The following is a 25,446-nucleotide window of genomic DNA, read 5'->3' as shown; positions in this document are numbered from 1 at the left end:
CTAGTGATGTCCCAGTTTTTAAATTAGCAATGCTCGATTTCTTCTATTAAAATATATCAAATGATTACTGTGATCGCTATTCCACGGTTATATCTACACTTGTCATTTGTACGTTAAATCTTCATACCCCTCACATAATCCTATGGAAATTTTTATCATTGGAAAAGTATTTCTTCATTTTATGCCGCATAGGAATAGGTTCTTATATTTTACACCGTACAGTCATCTTTCCGTCTGTATGTTATGGCTTCAGAATAGTATATAACTTATAAAAGATACTGATTTTAAGTATGCCTTTATTTTATGTGTTAGCTTTATAAAAATGAAATGTCTTTTGACCGTAATGCTGAAAGGGTACTAAAATAAAAGGTTCTAACTTTCCATTATAATTCTATTATATTTGGGTTGGAATAAAAAAATGTTAGGATTAATAACGAACGAAAACAGAGAATAAATAACGAACATTGAATATCTATCTGACCACACTCTTTGATATAGAACATAGTAGAGCTTCATTCCGCGGTTGTTAGCCAAACAAGTACTACCATCGACCATTTAAGGGTTTTTATTTATTTATTTAAATACATCTATATATTAATACGACTTACTTCTCCGAGAGAAATAAGTCTATATCCGATACCAAGATTAACCTTTTTGATATAGGTTACAGATAAGAAATATATCAAGTCTATTTTCGTGAACAAATTATTTACTTTTATCACATTTCAAAATTCATTATTTTTTGTTACAGCGTATGGAAACCTCGGAAGTATACTCACAACTCAAGGGAGACTTGCGGAGGCTGAAGCTGCGTTTGAAAAAGCTTTGAAACACCGACCAAACATGGCTGATGTCCACTACAATTTGTAAGTACTTGTATTTTTTAATTTGTTAAAAATATGTATACACAAATAAAATAATAGATACATTCAAATGTGTCGAATTATAAAGCAATGAATTCAATTAGGGTTAATATAATAATATATAAATGTATCGTATTTTGAAGTAATAAATTCAATTAGGTTATAACATGGTACCTACCTAAAAATACGTTTTTTAATTAAATTGGATCACAAGGACTTTTGTCTTTAAGTAACAATTTAAGGACAAATAAATTACGGTTTCCCTAAATATAGAGACGCAAAAACGCAAAAAGATTTATATTTTCTCTCAAGTATTTTTGGCTAACCAATGAAATACTTGTAAGCCCTTAAAATATTCCTTCCAAAGCCCTCGACCACTTGAACGACCACAAAAAACTTCTAACACAATAGCAGCAATAAAATGTCAAAGATTTCAGTCCCATATTATTCTAATCCAGATAACAACAAAAGTTTAATAATACATTCAAAGGGTTCTAAGTTCACTCTTAGTAAAGGGGAAAATAATATGCGTTGAGTCTTCCTCAAGGGAACAAAAAGGCAAAAGGTTCCGCTCCCATTAAGGACATTTTGAGAGCGATACAAAAAACACGTGAGGAATATTCGTAAGCCTGGCCACATAGAAGCGATGTGACACGCGAACGGACCGTTCGTATTTATACGTCCTTGAATGTTTTACAGCGCGTTGTATATTTGTTTATTATCAAAGTAGATGTAAGAGATGATGCGACCGCGCCCACTGTCGCTTCTGCCTGGCGCCTATCGTGTAATGTAATATCGGCTAAAAGTTACTATTTACTTTCGCTATAGACTAAACAATATTTAAGAATAATATTTGATATAGGTAATTCAACAAGAAAGTTTTGCCCTTTTATCATCTTTTGAAGGTTTTCGGTGAACTACTTTCCCAGTCGGTTGTGGGTATTTGCCTATTTGGTATCATAATTTAATTGTAATTATATTATAACAAGAATTAGTAACAAAACTTACACATAAGTAACTCGTTGTTATTTAACAGTACATATTTTTGAGGACTATTGAGACCCTGGGTGCAATTGAAATTAACTTAAAATTTCAATCGTAATTAAATATAATAAACCAATTAATAACAATAAAACAATGTGTTTATATGAGGATATTCAATAAGAAATGTAGCTACTTTATTGCTTTACAAATCTTTCTCGCGTGACTGTACACATTATAACATAAATGCGTTTCGAAATAAAATACATGAAACTCTATTAAAATGATAACTTTGTCAAATACACACTTGACATGTTAAAGCAATTTGTTGATTGGGTGCATAGCTTGGACACAATCAATAGGCACAAGTCGTCTCCGTGCCCCATTAATTCGAAGGCGTCGGGTTCTTGAATTAATCGTTCATTCTATCCCGAGCGTTAGATTTCGTGTAGATTCGCTAATGAACGTTAGTATAAAATAAACAGTTATCGTCTTAACAATACTTAGCCTTTTTTTCTACAATACAAGATCAACATACAATTTAAACCATATTATTTAAATACAGCAAAGAATTCAAAAATAAGCTGTTAGCGCGTTGTTTTAAAACAAATGTTCCGTATATCCAAACGAAATTAAAGTTAATTCATATTTACTTTCATTGGCAATTGATCTATGCCACAACTAATAAGCACAACCCATCTGCGTGTTCCATAAGTTCAGAGACTTTGAGTTTTTTTTAATCATGTGTTCCGCTTTAAACATTGATTATAAACAGTTAGAGCGAGAAATTATAAAATGAGCTTTAACGCATATTATTTCATTATACCTCATTACGAGTATACATAATAAAAGTTTATTCTCTTCCATTTACGTGGACAATTGATCTACGACACAATCAATAGGCACAAGCCGTCTGCGTGTCCCATTAATTCAGAGGCTTCGAGTTCTTGAATTAATCGCTCGCTCCCCTCTGACCTGAGCGTTGGTTTTCCGTACAGTTTCACAAATTAACATCGAGCCTCACGGTCATACGTTAATTACTGGAAACGTACGTACAAATTATTTTATACAATGGTGTGTTTTTAATGATTTAGATATTAAAATATTTAATGGACGACAATTAAAAAAAATGATTTAATTGTCACAGAGATACATATGAGGCATAATTATTATTGTTAGTGATGTTTATGGTGATGTATTTTGTTTTAAAACGGAATGAATACTCATATGCATTGCATGATAGCTTATAAATTTATGGGTTGAACCCCGGTTGTAGCTATGCCTCATGTACCTAATCATTAATACAAGAAATGTTATTTGATAATATGTTTAATACTTTATTCTCCAAAGGTAAATTACAATATTTAATTTGATGCATACGAACTAACTTTTCTGTAAATCCCGAAGAATTACAACCGTTTTCAAGCTAGACGGACATTAACTTCAGGCAATAATTTATGATCAAGTGTACCGTATTCTACGACTTCAACGGAAAATAAACGTTTACTACGAATTCCACACCCCTTCACGAGCTTCACCATACTTTGGCCATTGATTTATGATATAATCGATAAACACACATCTGTACCCTTACCATGAGTTTTTAAAATATCCCACAATTTTACGTTACGTTTACTCAATCCACTATTCTGTTCCGTTAGCTTCAGAAGACTGAGTAAGCGTAACAATAAGTAAGTGCTCAAATATTTTTGTCTGTCTCACATGTTCACAAAAAACAGAGACTAAACATAAAGCGCCATTTTGTCAATTTACACATTTAATGTGACGTTACTGACACTATAGTTCTGATACAATCCGCTAGGGGCTCTGATTGGAATTTGTATGGGCAAATACGTAAACAAATACAAACTCATGGTAAGGGTACTGAATGTGCCATTTATTTAAGGCTTTAAGTTCTTGAATTATTCGTGCTCCCCTCTGCCCAAACGTTTGGTTTCCGTGCAGTTTCATAAATTAATGTCAGCCTCCATCACAAAGTAATTACTAGACGTGATTACAAGTTAAATGATTAATATTTTCGTTTATAAGGAACTTGTAAAATCAACTTACATTTATGTCAGGATGTCAGAAAACGTTATGAATAAACACATGATATTAATATATGAAAAGAAATTAAGTAAGAAAACATATTGAACACATTTTACAGACTCGTCAATTAAAGTAAGGTACTAGAGTATGGGTATATAGTATAAGTATACTTTTGCAAAGCCTCATAAATAACCAGTTATTACGCGAAAGTGAATAAAAAATTACTGAAAACAAAATTTCTAGGAAAAATATTGCATAAATTTTAGAGGCGCGGTGGTTGTCTCCTTTAAGGGCTGAGACATACTAATGCTATGCTATGTTTACATTACGTCATGCTACATTTATACTATTAGCATAATTTCGGATAGAATCATAAATAACTAGTTAATATGCAAACTAAATAAAATTATACTGAAAACAATAAATATAGTAAAAACATCATATACATTCAGGACGCGTGGTTGTTACTTTAAGGGCTGAGACATACTAATGCTATACTATGTTTATGTTACGTCACGGTACATTTATCACTACAGCTGAATTGGCTTCGTAGCGCGCAACTAAGTTCTTTGTTACAGGATGGGACTCGCATCACGTACATTTACAATACGTCAACCTGTCCCGTAGAGGCACAATCAATAGGCACAAACCGTCTTGCCTGTCCTAGTAATTTACACAATTTACAGACTCGTTAATTAAAGTAGAGGGGTACTAGAATATGGGTATATACTATTTCTATACTTTTGCAAAGCCTCATAAATAACCTGTTATTACGTACAAGTAAATAAAGTTCTACTGAAAACAATAAATCTAGGAAAAATACAGCAAACATTTAAAGGGGCGGTAGTTAGTGTAAGGGCTGGGACTTACTAATGCTATGCTATATTTACATTACTTAATGCTACATTTATTACTACATATATACCATTAGCATACTTTCGGAAAGCTTTATAAATAACCAGTTAATATGCGAAAGTAAATAAAATTTTACTGAAAACAATAAACCTAGAAAAAATATTGCATACTTTTAAAACTCGCAGTAGTTAAATTAAGGGCTGAGATATACTAGTGCTATGCTATATTTACGTTACGTCACGGTACATTTATCACTACAGCAGAATTGGCTTCGTAGCGCGGAACTAAATTCTTTGTTACAGGATGGGACACGCATCACGTACATTTACAATACGTCAACCTGTCCCGTAGAGGCACAATCAATAGGTACAAAGCGTCTTGCCTGTCCTAGTAATTTACACAATTACAGACTCGTTAATTAAAGTAGGATACAGTCCGCATAAAACTGCTAGTCCGCTCTGAATTTAGAAATGAATCGCGTCGCAATAGCAAATTGTATGACTACACCTGCTCGCAACAACTTCAGAGCGGACTAGCAGTTTGGCGCGGACTATACTAGGGTATGGGTATATACTATTAGCATACTTTCTTATAGCATAATAAACAACCAGTTAATACGCAAACTAAATAAAATTGTCCTGAAAACAATAATTGTAGGAAAAATAATATACACATTTAGGACGTTCAGTTGTTACTTTAAGAGTTCAGACATACTAATGCTATGCTATGTTTACATTACATTTATCACTACAACCGAATTGGCTTCGTAGCGTGGAACTAAATTCTTTGTTACAGCGATGGGGCTCGCATCACGTACATTTACAATACGTCAACCTGTCCCGTAGAGGCACAATCAATAGGCACAAAACGTCTTGCCTGTCCTAATTTACACCATTCGCCTCCTTGAAATGGGAACACGAGTTTCCATATTAATGTGTCTATGAAATTATTACAATTCACAAACTATAGGTACACGTGGCCTGATTAGATTTATAATGTTTGAAGTTGTGCCTGTACTAAAATATAAAGATGACAATTGAGGAATTACATACGAGTTGTTGTTGAAAATTTCGTTGCATTTTAAACTACAATTTCATAGAGAAATATACGATCAAATACTAATACTTTCTAATAATACTGGCTGTAATTATACAGTGTATAGGTATACCTATTACACATTTTACAAGTGGGCTCGAATATCGTCTTGTCACTTGAGAAGCCTCCATTTTCACACTTCAGCGTAGTGTAAAAATAGTAAGAGGATGGAGTTCTTAACCTCTAGAAGGAAGTCAATAATTATCATTACTTTTGTGGCCTTCGAAGCTTGGAAATTTTCATCATCATTTCTATTAGCGAACACATCAACGCTTTATGAAAACGTCGTGGGTCGACAATGAAGTCACTTCTCAGACATATTTCTACCACGTGATAGCATAATGTTTAGCTTTGCTTTGGAGACTACATGTTGATTTGGTACTTTAATGTCGTAAAAATAACGTTTTGAAAGCAGATTTTTTGCAAACTAATTGTTTAATAATGGCTGCTTTTTTATTACGAATATTTTTTAAAACACTAAGAGGGCTAAGATAGTTGCTTCATACATATATAAGTTAGCCGGTATCCCCATACCCTTTTACTGAAACGCAATAAGTGCACGCAAAAAATACGTTTGGTGGTATCCATAAATCCATAAATAATTTATAATTTTTGAAGGTGGTAGAACCCTTTGTGGTTCGACTCCGGCGGCACCACCGCCACACCTATTTCTACCTAATAACAGCAGTGTTAGGCGCTGCTGTGTTCCGGTTTGAAGGGTGTGGTAAGGGACACAGACTTTTCCGAGGTGTTCCAGCTTAGTCCTCAGGGGTAGCGGCGCATATGTGGCCGACCTCAGGTAGGAATATCTAATCCTATCTGGGGTTGATTACAGATGTCCATGGGCGGCAGTAGCCACTTACCATCAGGTGGACTGCATGCTCGTCTGCTACCTTTATATTATAAAAAAAAGCCATATCATATTTTCATGATAATTTGGAAAGTGATAAAATTAATGCTTTACCACCACTGAAACATAACAACTACAAATAAAAAAATGTAAAAACACAAATGTCCCAATTAATTACGTCGAACGTCACAAACACGGAATACTTACGGTAACAAAGCTAATCATAAATTCATCGGGCTTACATTCATCTCCCCTGAGTGTAATTCGTCGACGTAAAGTCAAAAGTAATTAGGAGTATAATAAAAAGTCTTCCTTTATTATTACCATTGTTCAAAGTTTACTTCGTAAAGATCGTGTGTCCTAAATATGTAAAGCAGAAATAATGGTTCTAGTATTATTAATCGTCTTGCTTTGTGTGGTGTGGCCTGGTGTGGCGTATTTAAATATATAATGTTTTTCTAAGTAACTCTCTATTGTCCCGTTCTACACTTTTGTAGCTGTACTTTATATAATTTACCCGTAACTAGACACGGTTATTAGTGAAATACCAACGAGTAAATGTAAAACGAGCGCTTTGTATATTATTATCTCTATATTAATATATAATATAATACTTAAAACCCAGTACCATGTGTGATAATTATCTAAATACTCTCGTGTTAAATTATATTCTGAGTCAAGGACCAAACCCGGATCTCTTACCCACTATTAGTGGCCATGTTTATCATCGTTATAAAGTTATCAGGATAGTTTCTTAAAACACGGAAATACTCAAGTAGAACCTCTGTACCCTTACCATGAGTTTTCCAAACATCCCACAATTTTACATTACGTCTACTCAATCCATTATTCTGTTCCGTTTGCTTCAGTAGACCCAGTAAACGTAACAATAAGTAAGTGCTCAAGTCTTTTTGGCTGCCTCACATGTTCGTAAAAAAGAGAGACAAAACATAAACCGCCATTTTGTCAATTTAGACATTTAATGTTACGTTGCTGACACTATAGTTCTGATACAATCCGCTAGGGGCACTGATTGGAATTTGTATGGGCGAATACGTAAAGAAATACCAAAACAGTCACATTTGTTAAAACGTAAAAACTATTGGTAAGGGTACTGTTCTTAGTACTCAGCCGATCACAGATACATTTCAAGGTTGCTTCACATTTAAGTCAGCCGGCTTTCACACCCTTCCACCAATGCAAAAATTGGTTTACTCTAGAAATAGGTGTTGTGGTTTTATCTGGTTCTATCTGGCAAATACTGGTTCTGCCATCGTTTCAATTACATGGAGAAAAGACCTTACGGTGTTATTTTAAAACTACGTCAGCTTTCCTCGTCAAGAATAAAACCCTTATAATGGATATTCGGTATTGATTTCGCAGTCACTTAAAATTCTATTGCGGGTCGTAACATTTTTAATGTGCCTCGAACGACGGAAATTAAAGTTGTATCTTTTATATTAAGAAGACGCAAAGCGGATTTTCAATGGTAGTATACACATTTTGACATATTTCATTTTAAATAAAATCAACTTACGTGTAAGTATTATACCTAATGTTATGTTCTCGGAAACTAATATCTACTAGCCAGTGAAGTAATTTAGAGATAATCTACTTTTTAATCATCAACTATGTTTCTTTTGTAAATAATAATGTGAAACTGTCTACCTGTTTGCTGGTACAAGTGCGCAAAAAATCTTCGTTACAAAATAATATTAATAATTATTTTCTGGTTAAGTGTGACGTTCTTTTACATATCATAACAGCAGTCTCAAAGTATTAATCTTTGATCAATCCCAGATAGGATTAGATTCCTACCACAGTTCGATTGCAGAAGGTACTGACCCCGATAACATAAGCATACCCTTCAAACCAAAATATTGTAGCGCTTAAAACTATTATAAAAATACAAATTTAAAATAATACACCGTGTATGTAACATATATCATTTACATAATTATATGACCAACTTTTTACCATAATTTAACGATAACGTAGGTTGGAGCTATATGGAAGAAAGTTAATCTCCAACAAAGTGTCATTTTGCATACTCAGCGTACGTGATTATAACCGAAAATGCGTTCCGTGACAAAGTAACACCTAAAATATCTTATCTATGTTTTTATTCTATTAACGTTATGTGTTACGTTGTAGATTATATCTTTGGTAATACGGAAGATATCATCAACCCATCACTGTCCCACTGCTAGGCACGGGTCTCCTCTCAGAATGAGAAGGATTAGGTCATAGTCCACTGCGCTGGCTAAGTGCGAATTAGACTTCACATACCTTTGATTTTTTTTTAAATTTTAAGGTATGCAGATTTCCTCACGATGTTCTCCTTCACCGTTTTAAGCAAGTGATAAATAATTTCTAATACGTACATAACTTTGAATAATAGCAGTGATAGCCTAGTGGTTAAGAAACGCGGCCTCTCGATCGAGGGGTCCGAGGTTCAAATCCCAGGCACGCACCTCTGATTTTCAAATTTATGTGCGTATTAGAAATTAATTATCACTTGCTTAAACGGTGAAGGAAAACATCGCGAGGAAACCTGCATACCTGAGAGATTTATAAAAAAAAAAAAATCTTAAAGGTATGTCAAGTCTACCAATACGCACTTGGCCAGCGCGGTGGACTATGGCCTAATCCTTCTCATTCTGAGAGGAGACCCGTGCCCAGCAGTAGGACAGTAATAGGTTGATGATGATGATGACATAACTTTGAAAAGTCAGAAGTGCCAGCCTGGGATTTAAACCTCGGACCCCTCAATCAAGAGGCCGAGTTTCTTAACTACTAGGCTATCACCGCTACATATGAAATATCTTATATCTATATTTTTGTTCTATAAACGTTATGTGTTACGTTGTATATTGTATCTATACAAAGTAATCGACCGGTTCTTAAAACTTTTATAGCCTTGCTAAGAAGATTTTGCCATAGTTACCGAGGATGTTTATGATGGCGTAATAAGCGGATAGAATTTCACACACACTCCCGAATTTTATCCCCTTTGCCTCCAACGATATCCATGGAAACAGATCGTTATATTCACATATTTTTTAGCTAAATAATTTAATTAAAAATGTTTATAAACACGTATATAAAAACACGTATGTTTATATTTAAGGTGGTATAACCCTTTAATGAAATGAAAAATGATTTATTTATTCACAATTCCATTACAAAGCGTTGCCAGGGCCCCTGTACTGAGTACAACTCGTATTACTGGGTACCCCGCTCAATCCTCCTAGAATACAATTGAATCAACTAATAATATTATGTACAAAACAATAACAAAGTCTGATGTAGCCACTGTGCGTTTGTAATGTTTGAATGTGCGTGCGTGAGTGAATGTGTGTGTTTGAGTGATGTGTTTTGTATGTGTGTAAAATTGTGTACCATCGTTACCTAATTTGTTGCCGTTTCTTCGTAGTAGATAGTGATTATTTTGTATAATTGTATATCGTTAATAAATTAGATTTTCAGTTTCACTGCAATTTAAACTTAGTAGATATTTTGTTAGATGGTGTTTTAATTTTATACGTGTCAGTAGGTAAACGTTGAATCTGCTATTCAGAGAGTTATAAAGATGGCTAGATATTCAATACTGGCCTTTGTGGTTCGACTCCGGCGGCACCACCGCCACACCTACTTCTGCCTAATAACAGCAGTGTTAGGCGCTACTGTGTTCTGTTTTGAAGAGTGTGGTAAGGGGGACATACTTTTCCGAGGCGTTCCAGCTTAGTCCTCAGGGGTAGGGGCGCATCTGTGGCCGACCTCAGGTAGGAATAGTTAATCCTATCTGGGGTTGATTACAGGTGTCCATGAGCGGCAGTAGCCACTTACCATCAGGTGGACTGTATGCTCGTCTGCTACTCCTATATTATATTAAAAAAAAAAGTGTGTGTGTGTCAGCTACGACGCACGATTGGAGTTTACTCCTTACGAACGATAATTATGATGTATATCGAATAGAAAAAAGGGTAAATGAACGCATCTGCTAAAATGATAAGAGAAACAAACATATATCTGTAATTATTCGGATTATTTATATTACTTCAATAATGCGTATTACATAAAGTATGTTAAAAAATAATATAAATAATAGTAATAATAAAAACATTAAAACTTGATGGTTAGGTTGCTGTTTATGTACGTTGTATATAGATGTATACAATAGATGCTACTATATGCATTTATTATACAGCATGCATACCCTGTACTCGGCAGCAGTATACAAGTTGTGGCAGAACTTCGTAATACGCAGGCGCGCAACACACACGTACAAACATACGCACACATTCAACTCTCAGACTGGAGGTAGTGAACTATACAGTGAGACTATGAAGTATCGCGCAAAGAGGAGACCCCGAGAATGAGATACGCTGTGTAATGTATTCCATCTCATTCTTTTACACGTTCAATCCTACAGATATATATGTTTGTCTCTTCCTACGTTACGCCTCAACTTTTCGTGTTACACTTGATTTTGCTCCTCATAAAATTTCCGTACCGAGCCTTATAACTCAAATCGTTTCTTAAGGAGTAAACTCCAAAAACACTTTATTGAGTAGTAATTTTAATAGAGTTAAGAAGAGAGAAAGAGGGGAGTGGCAGTATATAATTATAGGGAATGTGTAGAACTCTCGACCGGTATTTAAGCTGAAATGTAGTGTAAACATACCATCACTGGGCTTCTAGGTTTTACTTGAAATAAAACTCCAATTGTCACAGAGATTGGCTAAACGAGCAGTGATCGAATTGATACAAAATTGGCTACTTTACAGACAGGTCCGAGGTTCGAATCCTTCGCCTGCAAATTTTCGCAGTTTTATGTGTACGAGTATCTTGAGAAAACATACATAGCTAACTGAAAGTTCTCATAATCAGCTTAGTAGATAAATCCGTGGACTGTGGCATAAACCATTCTCACTCTTAGAGGAGACCCGTGTCCAGCAGTGGGACAGTAATACCTTGACGACAAAGAAGATAGGTTAGTGATTTATTTTTAATATTATTTATTTTTAATCCGCCATACGAAAACGCTCTGAAAAGGTATTTACCCAACCGTTTAGAATCTGTGTCGTGTATCCTATTTAAAACTTGGGCTATCTAAAAATATCTCACCAATGTAGAAGCCGTTAAATTGAGATAGCAACATGAGCAGACAGATGGCTTAATTTGACAAATAGCCTAGCGGACAGACGGGCCTTCACGAAACAAACAGACCTATCCTGATTTTCGGGTCACACAAACTTTATTTAGGTAGCGAACTAAACTTAGTTGGAATGATTAAGTAGGATAAGTATTGCATATGTGTAATAGAGTGATAGAGAGAGCTAACCTATTCGATTCATGTGAAATCGATTATACATATGGCCTAAGTGGTACTGGTTCGACTCCGGCGGCACCACCGCCACACCTATTTCTGCCTAATAACAGCAGTGTTAGGCGCTGCTGTGTTCCGTTTTGAAGGGTGTGGTAAGGGAGAAAAAGGCGCATACAAGCTGAACTGCAGTAAATGAAACTATTCATGATTGTTGTTATAAATTGCTTCATCGTTGGTATACTTTATATTTTATTAAATTAAAATATTTTCAATCAAATACCAAGAAAATAGTTGTAATACTACTATTAGTTTACATTTACATTTTGAAATAGGTATTTACTTACTAAGAAATACATTTAAATATAATGTAGGCATAAAACCAATATTTATCTAACAAAATACAAAAGAACATAAAATGGCTACATTTACTTCACGTTACATATCATGTCACAGTTACTTTAGCCCAATTTATTCAATTCCCCATTCATTGTAACGTGTCAAGCAAACAGAGATTTATTCACACGAGGATACAAAACGATTACAGCAAAGAAAGCAAATGAAGATTAAGCCGCGATTTTACATAAAGATTAGATTATACCAATTCTGGCGGCAAGAAATCACTTGAGCACGTACGTGTCGCTAGAATTTGTGTGCGGAGGTGTGCTTACAGCGCTTACGGAGTGTAAACTTGGCGCCTGTGATTGCCAAGTTATAAGTGCCTCGGTTATACAATGACAAACTTGCAACAGATATTGAATCGTACGCTTGCGGAGGTCTTAGTGCTCCAACTATGCAAATGCATAGCTTATACGTATACCACGCACCGTACGATATTACTATATACCTATTTAGATGAATCTAAATTTGTTAAAACGCTCCCTTTCACGTAAGAAAAAGACAGAAAATAAAAATATATAGATTACCATAATATATTGAGAAATATACTTCATTTTAGTGTAGGGATAAAACCAACATTTATCTAACAAAGTACAAAAGAACATAAAATGGCTACATTTCCTTCACGTTAAACATATCATGGCACAGTTACTTTAGCCCAATTTATTCAATTCCCCATTCATTGTAAAGTGTCAAGCAAACAGAGATTTATTCACACGAGGATACAAAACGATTACAGCAAAGAAAGCAAATGAAGATTAAGCCGCGATTTTACATAAAGATTAGATTAAACCAATTCTGGCGGCAAGAAATCACTTGAGCACGTACGTGTCGCTAGAATTTGTGTGCGGAGGTGTGCTTACAGCGCTTACGGAGTGTAAACTTGGCGCCTGTGATTGCCAAGTTATAAGTGCCTCGGTTATACAATGACAAACTTGCAACAGATATTGAATCGTACGCTTTCGGAGGTCTTAGCGCTCCAACTATGCAAATGCATAGCTTATACGTGTACCACGAACCGTATGATGTTACTGTATGCTATCGTTCCGTACTTTGATAAATCCAATTTTGCTTAAACAGATCAGTCACGTAAGAAACAGTTAGTAAGGATTGGTGGCCGTGTGCCGGTTAAGAAATAAAATGTAAACTTGATGTTTGTCATTTCTTAAAAGTACAATTGAAAGGCTTTTTACTCGACTGCGGAGGGTAATGTTTTCGAGCGTAGTTATGAATGTATGTTTCATTGTCTGGTACACCATATAGCCGAAATGGTTTGAAGGATTTGTCTTAATTGTGGCCGTGACATAGTCATTTTTTAAGTTGTCAGGTTTTTTATCAAACTTTTACAATAAATCACATGCTACGACATAAAATTCTGCGGAAGTATGCTCAAAGCGTTTAACTTGGTACTTATGACCAAATCGAACAACTTCGTCTGCAATACAGATATTGAATCGCGTGCTTTTGAGGCATCTTAAACAGTTTATGTATATGCAAATGACAAGTCAAAGGTGGCATGGTTTGCAGTACTTTCATGAATCCACTTGCACCGGCAACAAATCACTTGATCACGTACGAACGTGCCGCCGAAAATTTGCGAGGGCTGGTGTGGTTAAAGCGCTTAGAAAATGTAAACATGGCGGCTGTGATTGCCAAGTAAATGTGGCACTGCACATTGATAAAACGAAATGGGAACGTTTTGGACAACTGTAAACTTATGTTTTAGTTTTAAGAGATTGTGATTATTATTGCAGCTACTATTCTTACTACAGTGTTTATATTTAATGAACTTGGTATATTCTGTTTATGAGTAATTTATTAGTGGTATTACGTGGAAAAGATAGAAAATATAATCTGAGCTATTATTGCGGCACGAAAGAAGAGCGGTGAGGGATTTGCGAGGGCTGGTGTGGTTAAAGCGCTTAGAAAATGTAAACATGGCGGCTGTGATTGCCAAGTAAATGTGGCACTGCACATTGATAACCGAAACGGGAATGTTTTGGACAACTGTAAATTTAGGTTGTACTTATAAGAGGTAGTTATTATTATTGCAGCTACTATTATTACTATCGTGTTTATATTTAATTAACTTGGTATACTAAATTTATGATTAATTTATTAGTGGTGGTGGTGTGGAAAAGATAGGAAGTATAATCTGAGCTATTAAGGTACAAAACAAGAGCACTGACGGATTAGATATTCTCGTTTAAATTTTTTATGAAAATATGTTTCGGAGAGGATAATAATCGTTCCGTCCATAAATTCTATGATATTCTAAGTAGTATTGTAAGCTTATAAACATCTGTTTATCATAAGTCTTAAAGTTCAGTTATGTATGTAATTTAGGAACACAAAATATAGGAAAAGCAATATTTTTCCCTGTTTGAATCTCATTTTATATCAATTACAAAGTTGGGAGCAACGAACTTGCACGTAGCGTCCCAGCGGCGATACGAAGCGTAGATTAAACTCGTGTTTGGTAGCATACATGTTTATAGATATAGTAACCATGTGTAACATTCCCGCGGCTCGCGACATTTGCAAGGCTTGCTTGAGAAATAATTTGGTTGTGTACCTGTTGTTACCGTTGCCTAATACGAGTTCATATTAAACATTAAGTAAGGTTTATATTATGGTTTTACTGTCCGGTAATTGTATTTTCCTTTCCGGTAGGTGGCGTGATGACTGGCATATCTTTATACTATTGAGCTTAGGATAAGATTGATAAATGTTTGTTCATATTGAGTTTAAATTTTCTGAACTGTTCTTCTGATCATCTGATCATATCTGATCTATTTTTCTGACTTGTTGTTCATAATGTGACGATTAATTCATACTTTATTACTAGAAAAAACCATCTCACGGGTGTGTGAAGTCTGCCAATCTGCACTCAGTCATAGGGGGTTGGAACGTAGTCCACCACACTGGACTACGTTCCAACTCCCTCTGACTGGAGACGTGTGTTCCACAAGAGGATAGCAATAGATTCAAATCGAGATATAATAGACGAACGAGAATAGATTCGAGCATTCAAAGGGTTATATCAATACTTAGTGACGATTGACAATTTACCCAAATGTAATATTTACGGCACGGTTATTGGTCAATTGTAAAATATGGCTACAACACATTGAAACCGTTATTCAAATCGTGGGATATCGGGGCTATTGGGGTTGATATTAACGGCTAATGAAACAATAGATTTTCAATTTACATGCCATCACTGTTATTCTTAATTTGATTTATGTTTTGATTAATGTGTTACATGTATGTTTTACATTGCTGATTAGTAAATAATGCACAATAATGTTTGTTTATTTCTAATGAATATAAAACGTTTATTACTGATACAAGTAAATGCATTGGTATTTACGACTTAAGATTATTAGAACTAAAAACATGGTTTTCATTTTTCAAAGCGAGTGTACATTTTCAGTTGTTACCTATTAAATTCTGAAATTTTTTTAAAACACCAAAATTATTATCAATATCTTAAAACGACATCTGTAGTGAATACTTTTTGTTATAATAGGGACAACTCAAAATACAGAAAACCGATTCAAAATGCGATACTCTATACATTCTGTAAAACCAATATGATCGATATTATTTTAAAACATTTAATGTATGCATATCGTCAGTATTTCTATAAATATTTTTATTTTCAAGAATCACTGAAACATTGCAGGTGTATGAAATGTTTAATTTGTTACGCTTCCATACAAACTTCAGCGCAGTATAAAATGTGAAGCAAAAATATTCTGCCCGAAGCCGATATTGTGGTAAAAAATGTATCGCTTTTCAGAAAACGTGCAGTCTGTAAACAGACGTGCTTATAGAAGCTTGAATATTAAAAATTTAATCCGGGTTTTACACGTACAACGGTGTTTTTCACATTGATATTTATTGCGAAAATGCTATGAAAAATATGCGACCCCAAATATGCCGATCAAGCTAAACATAAAAGTTAATATTGAAAATGTTTTTTATTCCTTCTCTGGAATTCAGACTTTTGTAAATAAATAAATACTTATTATAAGAATGAAAGGATAAGACACGAAAATCATTATTTATTCCTTAGGATATTCCGTCTACACATTTGTCCCAGAAACTCACGAATTGTCTAGGTTAGGTAGACATTTTAAAAGTAGGTAAATTGCTTGACCTAGCTTTGGGATTTCTTTAATTTTCCCTGAACCCGGCCGGCGCTTGTTTGAATAATAAAGTTGGAACAATGGCCCTAAAACTGCCACGAAAATGCACGCTATATTGTTTTTGGTACGTTCTAATGACAGTAGCTACAAGCATTGTGTTAATGTGTAAGTTATAATTTGAGTGCGGTAGTAAACATTAATTTAATTTACGATTTGTCACCTCGGCTGAGTCGCAGAATGTCGGTATCGCGTGACTAGGCGGCGCACGACGTGGCATCCGCGCCATTTCTGCGGCATCCATGTATACCTTAAAAATGAGGACATGTTTTTCAATAGAATGTAGGAAATATATAGGTGAAACGAAGGCGAACGAAGGATATTTACAGATTTAAAAAGTAGTAAAAGTGTCCGCAGAAAATTACATCTTTTAACAAAGATATATAAGTTATATTTGTATAAGAGCATTATTTTCGTTTTTTTATACCACATTTATACCATTTATGACGCATTTATAACAGAGATCATGAAGCTAGAGAGCTTCATGCTAGAGAGCTTGTATTCAGAGGAATACAAGTTCCTAAGTTTCATCACTTATGTTAAAACTTCAACTATAACCATAGATTAGTAAAGATACTTCGCCGCCTTGAAATTGAATTAAGCCACAAACGGCTTATTAGTAAGTTATTTTTTTTAATTCTTGACAAATATTAAACATTTTTAGAGAAAATTTACGAATAAATAACTAACACTGCGTAAATTACATAATAAATAAATAATTATTTCAAATATTTTAAGGACATTTTAGCACGGAGACGTGGCAAAACTTTTTTACGCAACTATTTCAATTCTCAAAACTGGGTACATTTTCTTGTTAGGAGTGAGTAATCTTTAGTAATCTATGACTATAACACAAATTGTTAACTGTTTACTCAGTGTCTTAAATCTTTCTATATTACCCATTTGCAATTACACTTAAAGTCTATTATTTTGCGAGTCGTTCGCGGAAAATGTTATTTGTTTACAAACAAACGCTCGATAACACGGAACTAAGAGAATTGCTTTTACCAGGAAAATATTTTGGGCTTCAACGTGTATCTTTTAATAAACAACAAAATTATTATAAGATTATGATAAGCTTGAATGTCTATTCTTTTATTTAAAAAAGTATGTATTAACGTGAGACATTCTTTGTTGTAACGATAAGAAATTTCGATCAAAATTGTATCCTGTAGGGAAAGGGCAAAATCTAAATGTTAAACTACGCAGTTCATCGTGTGACTTCCATATATTTCATCCATTACTAACTTAATTCTTCATTAATAGATGGCGTTAATTATATCTTTGCGAGCGCATTTTAAAAAATCACTCCACTTATTTTTCCCGAATACACTAAAAGAAGTATAACTTCTAAGTCTTAAGTCAGACCAACCTTATGGCCACCCTAGCGTTTTCGTGAGCTTTCGCTGCATAAATTACTTTCAATTCATCCGGGCTACGTTTGTGTTGCCGCTCAAACGTACCACATCAAACGAAAATTTTGTCATCATCATTAATATTTATGTACTTGTAGGACCCGTCTCACTGCTACTGAGTAGCGGGTTTAAAAACGGAGAAGAAGTAAGTAGTCACGAAAAAATAGATCCATAACTTTGCTAGATGCGATTATTGCTATTTTGAAGAAGTTAGAACCTATTTGATTTGATTCCAGAGGAACCGCCGCACCGTTATCTGCTTCATAACATAAGGGTATGGTATAGGAGACATACCTAATTATGGGAGGCGATCCAATTCAATACTTAAAAGTAGCTACGCATTTGTGACCAACCTTATATACATAATAGATAGGTAACGAAACCACTTAAAATTATTATAATTGTCTCGCTAAATTGAATTTATTTTAATCTTTCAAAAAATCTAATAGATTTTTTATCGTTTAATGCTTATATCTCGTGCTAGAACAAGCCGGTATTGGAGATATTACTGTCTGCACCTTAATTTTGTTTTAAGTTGATCTACATTTTCTGTGCCATTATTTAAGGTCGCTCGTTTGTTAAGGTTGAATTTTTTCGTCCTTGTTAGTATAATTTAACTTTTTTAACTTGATTATGCCACCAGGCCCTTGAAAACAATCCCAAGGGTCTGCCATCGCGTCTCATTATTTCATTTTTAATGTGTAATTAAGGTTGTTTACATCATTATTTTAAAGTCCAATTTGAATTCTTTGTTCTGAAATTAATAAACTTGGCAGTTTATTAGTTAGTTTACACGAATCTATTAATTGTGAAATGTGAAAGGAAGTTTCATAAATTTAGTCATAAACATTTCGGGTCCTTTATACGAATCACAAAAGATACGCGACAATACAAAATATAGACCCTTGTTGTTGTTGATAGAAACAAAAAGCCCGAAATAATTATGTCCAATACAGATATATGTTCATACGGACATACGGCAATATGGGTATATCTCTTAGTAATAAAGTCCCGTTTTTACACTTTAGTTAGGTACGGAATTCTAAAAAGATAACAGTGCCAAGATTTTATTCAAACAAGTAGTTCGAATGCTTTATTTATTCACGGGATACCTAAAGAGTACGACCAAGACAAACATTAAATCAGTATTTTCAATAAAATTTCTATTGAATTGATGACTAACTTTACTTTCCGACTAAAATATCTTGATTTTTCTTCTTATAATCAACCCCTGCTAAGTTTAGAGTCTTACCCGAGGCCGATCACATATGCGATGCTACTCATGAGAATAAGTTGGAAAGCCTAGGATGAGTATGTTTCCAATACCACACCTTTAAAGCAGAACCAGAACACAGCAGTGCTTATCACGTGTTATTAAGTACAAATGCGTGCGGCGATGGTGCCACCAAAGTTGAAACAAAATCTTTAACAAATGAAGTATGTAGAAAAATATGCGAAGAGTAGATACCCTCTTTTCCTTGGAAAGTAGGTTAAAAACTTAAAAAGTGGCTCTATATATGTGTTTTCCTATTCACGCGCTTGTCTCAGCCATAAACTGTGAGTTTATGTGCGTATAAGGACTATAAGGATCCTTAGTATTGTGTGCTGAGTCTCAGAGCATTGTAGTGATAAATACCGCGCACACTGTCCTGGTTTTAAATAGACTTGCTTTGTTAAGACAGTTCTTTAAAAGAATATTAATGAGTGTATGCCTCATTACGTGGGAGATTCACGCTTAGTCCTTAGACGTATTAAAGCCTATGTGTAATCTTACATAATGGGTAAATGAAGATGCTTATTCTTACAAAATATTGAGTTACTTAATTTTAACAAAAATTATAACTTAACTTTTACAGTTAAAATAATATTTTTATGCTATGACAAATTAGGAGAGGTTTTTAATCTTAAAAATACATATATGTAGGGGAAGTACGTCCAAAATGACATATCGTTTTATTAATCATCAATAACTTTAATATTATTTATAATAGGAACATATTTTTTTCTTACAACTTTGCTTATATTAATTGGTTAACAGGAATCATATAGTTTTTGTCAGAAAAATCAACACTTACAAAAATATTTAGTATTAAATGAAGATCAAGAAAACGACACGAGTCGTATGGACTAAATGACATACACAGATACGATGGGTTTAGTGTGGAGGAAGACAAAATAATTTCGATTCCATTCTCCTTGGCAAAGTTCAAAGCTTCGAATGACTTATGGCTGGCATGGCCATCGACAATAAGAAGGATTTTATCATTATGACTAGCTGTTACAAAGCTTTGAAAATGCTGGAGCCACTTCACGAAAATTTCAGTCGTCATCCACCTTCTTGAGCTACTCCTATCGTACCAGGTGCTTCATCCACGAGCTCGTTTTTCATATTTTTCCTTGCGAAAATCTTGAAAGGAGGTACATACGACCCAGCTGCGTTCATGCAACACATAACTGTCACATTAGATCCCCACTCCGCGCTTGTAATGGCACCTACTTACTTCCTGCCAGCGGTAGCCAGGATCTTTTGAGGTCTTTGGGACAGTAGACAGCCCAGATTCGTCCACATTGTAGATCCGGTTTGCGTTTAATTTGTGTTTGTCTATGTATTCTTGATAGTTATCGAAAAACTTTCTTATTCGAGGTCTATTAAAAGCTTGGGCTCTGGCTGCGGAGGTAGGCTCCGGTTTTCGTAAAGATATGTCTTTACGGCGTTTTAAAAATCCATCTAGCAACTCTTGGCCAGCTTTACACTTATCTTTATTAAAACTGTGTTGTGAAAAGCCATTCTTTTCAGCCAATTCGAAAGCGAGTTCTTGGACCATTGTACGCGTTAATCCAAACATGCGAGTTTCAAGTAGCTTGATGTACTCAACCAATTGTCTCTTAATTTCAAGAGGAAATGTTAGCTAAAATCGGCCTAAACCTTTTGCTGCAGGTGCAACTGTTTTATTTTGTTCCAAAGCATGCCGCCTTAGTGCAGCTTGTGGCACGTTGAAGGTTTTAGAAGCCAGAAGCCAACCCATTTTTTTCTCTTTAACAGCTTCAATAGCTTTTTTCATCGTTTCTTGACTCCATGATTGCCGATTACTTGTCCTCTTATAATTTCGGGGCATATTGTTTGTAAATTAAAAAGATTTACGTAGATTTACTTAAAAAAAATCTTACCACCATCTCTACGGACAAAATGACACATTATGTCGTTTTGTCCATAGTGGTTGTATGTCATTTTGTACATAATCTCAAAAAATATTACGATTGGAAGAATAATCTTGTTGCAGTGACAATAATGTTTTAAATTCTATGCGATCACCTCAAACACAAAATGCTTCGAAATATAAAATTATAGGACAGTAAAATAACAAAAGAAAACTTACCGAAAAACAAAAAACAAATGACCACTAACAAATTTCTTTTCAACGTCGAAACATAAATGTCAACATGGCGTCCGTTTTGTATTTTAAACGGCTCTCAAAAGTTCAATGGTATATTTCCGGTGTAGGTGCTTCTTGATTGGCTAACTTTTGATAGTTTATACCGCGTAGTTTTTTAAATATCACTAATGTGTCGTTTTGTCCGTATATGTCATTTTGAACGTACTTCCTATAAGCAATGCTAAATATTATAATGTCGATGTTTCATGTAACTTCTAATTTTAATTTATTAGTCCGTGCACGTTAACTAGGTAACCTTTTACTAGCGTGTAATACACTTACTTGTATATGATGAAAAAGCTTAAAGATATTTACGAAAAAATGGCAATAAAATTGCCAATAACTATACATATTAAAAGTAATATAGTTATTTAGTATTAGTTATTTAGTATTAATAGGGTATTTGTCACTTCACTTTAAGATTGATAATTCACTTTATAGACATGTTTATTTTTTACTATTAAACTAGATACTACACAGATACTTAAATTATGTATACTGTGCAAATTTAATAAACACTGTAATATCATGGTTTACATTCGTCCGGAGAACACACGGATTACTAATACTCGGAGGGTACTGCGCTATGGGCCCCATACCCACATTTATTTCCATTATCGCATGTGCTACCCACATTTATTGTATGTCACAGTTGTATATTACGATGTAGTTGATTCACAAAGTGTCGTCACATTGGATGACATTGACGGTATATGAGAAAAAACGGTTTTATTAATTTTTCGTAGGGTGGAGCGGTTAACACACCAATCGAACACGCAGTTAATTTTGTGTTCGATTTCCGGAAAGACAGAAAGATTTAAATGATAAATTTATATTTATGTTCTGGGTCTGAATATTTGTGTTTTCATGTTTACATTTTATTATTTGTTTAAAAAAAGAAATCAAAATACTCATGTTACTTATGAGTATAGAGATAGAAATGTACTTACTTACGAGTAAGTACATCTCTATTACCAAATATATCAAAATCGAAGTTTTGCCTTATCGAATTTGGCTACTCATATTGGTGACTGAATAGATAAGTTACTTTGAAGAATGATTCCATTACGTTCCCTTATTCACCTTCTGAGACCTTTATAGATAGAGATAGTCATGTTATCCTACTTTAATACGTACCTTATATACTACAGGGTACTTTTAACTTTAATTATTATGTACGTGCAAATAGCATAATAGGATTAAAACACATTAGAAATAAACATGCAAATGTTCGGTCATTTCAATTTTAAATAATACGGTTAATTTAACTGGTGATAATATCACCAACAACAAACATTATCCATTGTAACATTATTGAGGTAAATACAACAGTTACTGACACTACATTTATTAGATTCATTATCAGTGTTTAGGCGAAATGTTATTATGGAATGTTAATTGGTATTGTTTGTGTATTTTTAATAGTTTGAATGATGCAGGATATAGCAGGATAAGAACTGTGATAAATATTTGCCGAAAATTTGTGACTAACGTATACTAATTGAAATTTGATAATTAAATAGTTGGTATTCGAACATTTTTATAATTTCGTTATGTATGCCAAATGGGTATGTCTGATAGAATTTTACAATATTATATTTATTTTTTTTAAATTTATTTTCAGTATTTATTAAGTAACTACGTTATTGTAATAATAATATATAAGAAACATCAGAGAATTATAATTATCAAAATTATATTAGGTGTATTTTTAAAGAAATTACTTAAAATCGTCAAACTTTATAACCACGAAAACATAAAATAGTAGTACCTACATGAAAGTAATTTACGTGATAATATTCGTCATATTTAAATATTTACACCACATAAATATCGCTAACATTTAAGTGTAATGTAAATTTAATGATATTGCGATATGCACAAGACCTATTTCGAAACGTTTGGTTAAATTTATATTTTATATCTACATATTACGTTAGTCGAATGCAGTATTTTCTGAAAATATAAATACATACAGGGATAACATAACACGGAAAAACAATAATAAAAAAAATATTGGCTATATAAAACTATTACCTTTGACAACTATTCGTCTTTGTGTGTGCCCATGGCACCCACGATACAGGGAATACTAGTATGGGGATGTGAGTGTAGAAAACTTTTATTTATTTATTATTGACTTGAAATACGTTCGGAAATATTAATAGTATAATTATATTGTTATTATTAACTTGTCGCGTGGTGAAAGGTAATACACTGGGCAATTACTTAATAACACTTACTACGATGAATTTAAACGCCCAATTGCGTGCGAGTTTATTTAATTTTGGCTCTTGTTATTACGTTTTTAATATATCAAACTTAATAATAAATAAATATTTGGTAAATTTTACGAACTCAACATGGTATTTTCTAAGTCGTTGATGAAATTATATTTATATCGGTCGTCATCCTAGTTATAATAATGTTATAATAAGGCAAATAAGACATTCGCAAGGTTGACTTTTGACAAATTGTACAAGTGCTAGTGTAATTAGAGAAGAATTAGAGACTCGGGCGTATCGGGTCTTTCTCGTCGGTGCGCGGTAAAGTACGCGTCGTGCGGCCTACATTATTTATGTTAGAATATTGTTATGCTGCATCTCCTTATCTTCGTGTATATTATTACAATACCTTATTTTCTAAGCAATTCCGCAATATTCAATTTAGATCTATCCACAGCTTACAGTAATACTAAGAATATAAGGCATAATTCTGAATGTTTAGGTTTGACAATGGACTATAAGTTATGCAAGTATAATTAGAGTATAATTAGAGATAATTAACTAGTATAATTAGAGAAGAATGAAATGAATGATGATGAGAATACATTATTTATGGTATAATGTTGCTACGCTGCATTCATCTACCTTCATGTATATTATTACAGAACCATTTTGATGTGAAACATCTATAGCCGCACGTAAAACCGATTTCTGGCGTGGCGACGCATGCCGTGACGCTATACGATGGTATATATATACAGTCTATATGCAGTAGTGTGTATGGTGTGGCGACGCGTCGCCATGCGGATCGTAATATTTTATTTTATCATTATGACATATTTAGTTCCTATCACAATATGTTCTTTTCTGCATATATATTACTTTTACAAAATAATGTCGATGTTTCACATCTGCCAGGCGTCCCGTGACGGCTCACATTGTTTTTTTTCAAAGCTATTCCACAGTATTCAATTTGGATCTATCTACAACTTACAGTAATACTAAGAAAATAAGGCATAATTCTGAATGCTTAGGTTTGATAATGAACTATAAGTTACGCAAGTGCTGGTATAATTAGAGAAGAATGAGTAACAAATCGGGCGAGTCGGGCCTTTCTCGTTGGTGCGAGGTAAAGCCTGCGACGTGCGGCATACATTATTTATGGGATAATATTGCTACTCTGCATCTATCTACCTTTATATATATTATTAAAATACCTTATTTTCTAAGTTATTCCACAATATTTAATTTAAATTTATCCACCACTTCTAATAATATTAAGAAAATGTTTAGGTTTGGCAATGAACTATGAGTTATGCAAGTGCTGGTATGATTAGGGAAGAATTAGTAACAATTCGGGCGTGTCGGGCCTTTTTCGACTGTGTGCGGTAAAGCCCGCGTCGTGTGGCCTACATTATTTATGGTATAATATTGCTACGCTGCATCTATTTACCTTTATATTTATTTTCATGCTCTACACACATGGTGAGGTGCTATATATGATATATTATGGTTAAGATTATTATTATTGATATCATTAATATAACCCTGTTTTAATATTGCGTGCTGTCTTATTTCATTATTACTTGTGCCGTTACTTAATGAAGTCAATTTTTTATGTAATTTATATTGTACTCAGCTCACAATATAGCATCATAAGAATTTGTAACCGTTTAAAAATTACAATATAATGGATATTATCATAATATAAAGGCTTCATGAATCTCATACTCGTATCTT

The 25,446-nt window shown here is 33.9% G+C and overlaps 1 protein-coding gene across 1 annotated transcript in view; it reads left to right on the top strand.

Moving 5' to 3' along the window:
* The window catches only part of Tmtc2 (Transmembrane O-mannosyltransferase targeting cadherins 2), a 164,870-nt gene that overhangs the window by 123,385 nt on the left and 16,039 nt on the right, over positions 1 to 25,446 (top strand). The window contains exon 5 of the mRNA XM_073082629.1: positions 752 to 866. Within this exon, the coding sequence (XP_072938730.1) occupies positions 752 to 866 (115 nt within the window). The remainder of the gene's footprint in view (positions 1 to 751; positions 867 to 25,446) is intronic.

This window comes from Epargyreus clarus, unplaced genomic scaffold (assembly GCF_041222505.1).
Source record: "Epargyreus clarus isolate Ecla_fem2 unplaced genomic scaffold, WU_Ecla_fem_2.2 ptg000018l, whole genome shotgun sequence".
Taxonomy (NCBI): Eukaryota; Metazoa; Arthropoda; class Insecta; order Lepidoptera; family Hesperiidae; genus Epargyreus; species Epargyreus clarus.
Note: the sequence above shows the minus strand (reverse complement) of the source record. Positions and strands in the feature narration are given on the sequence as shown.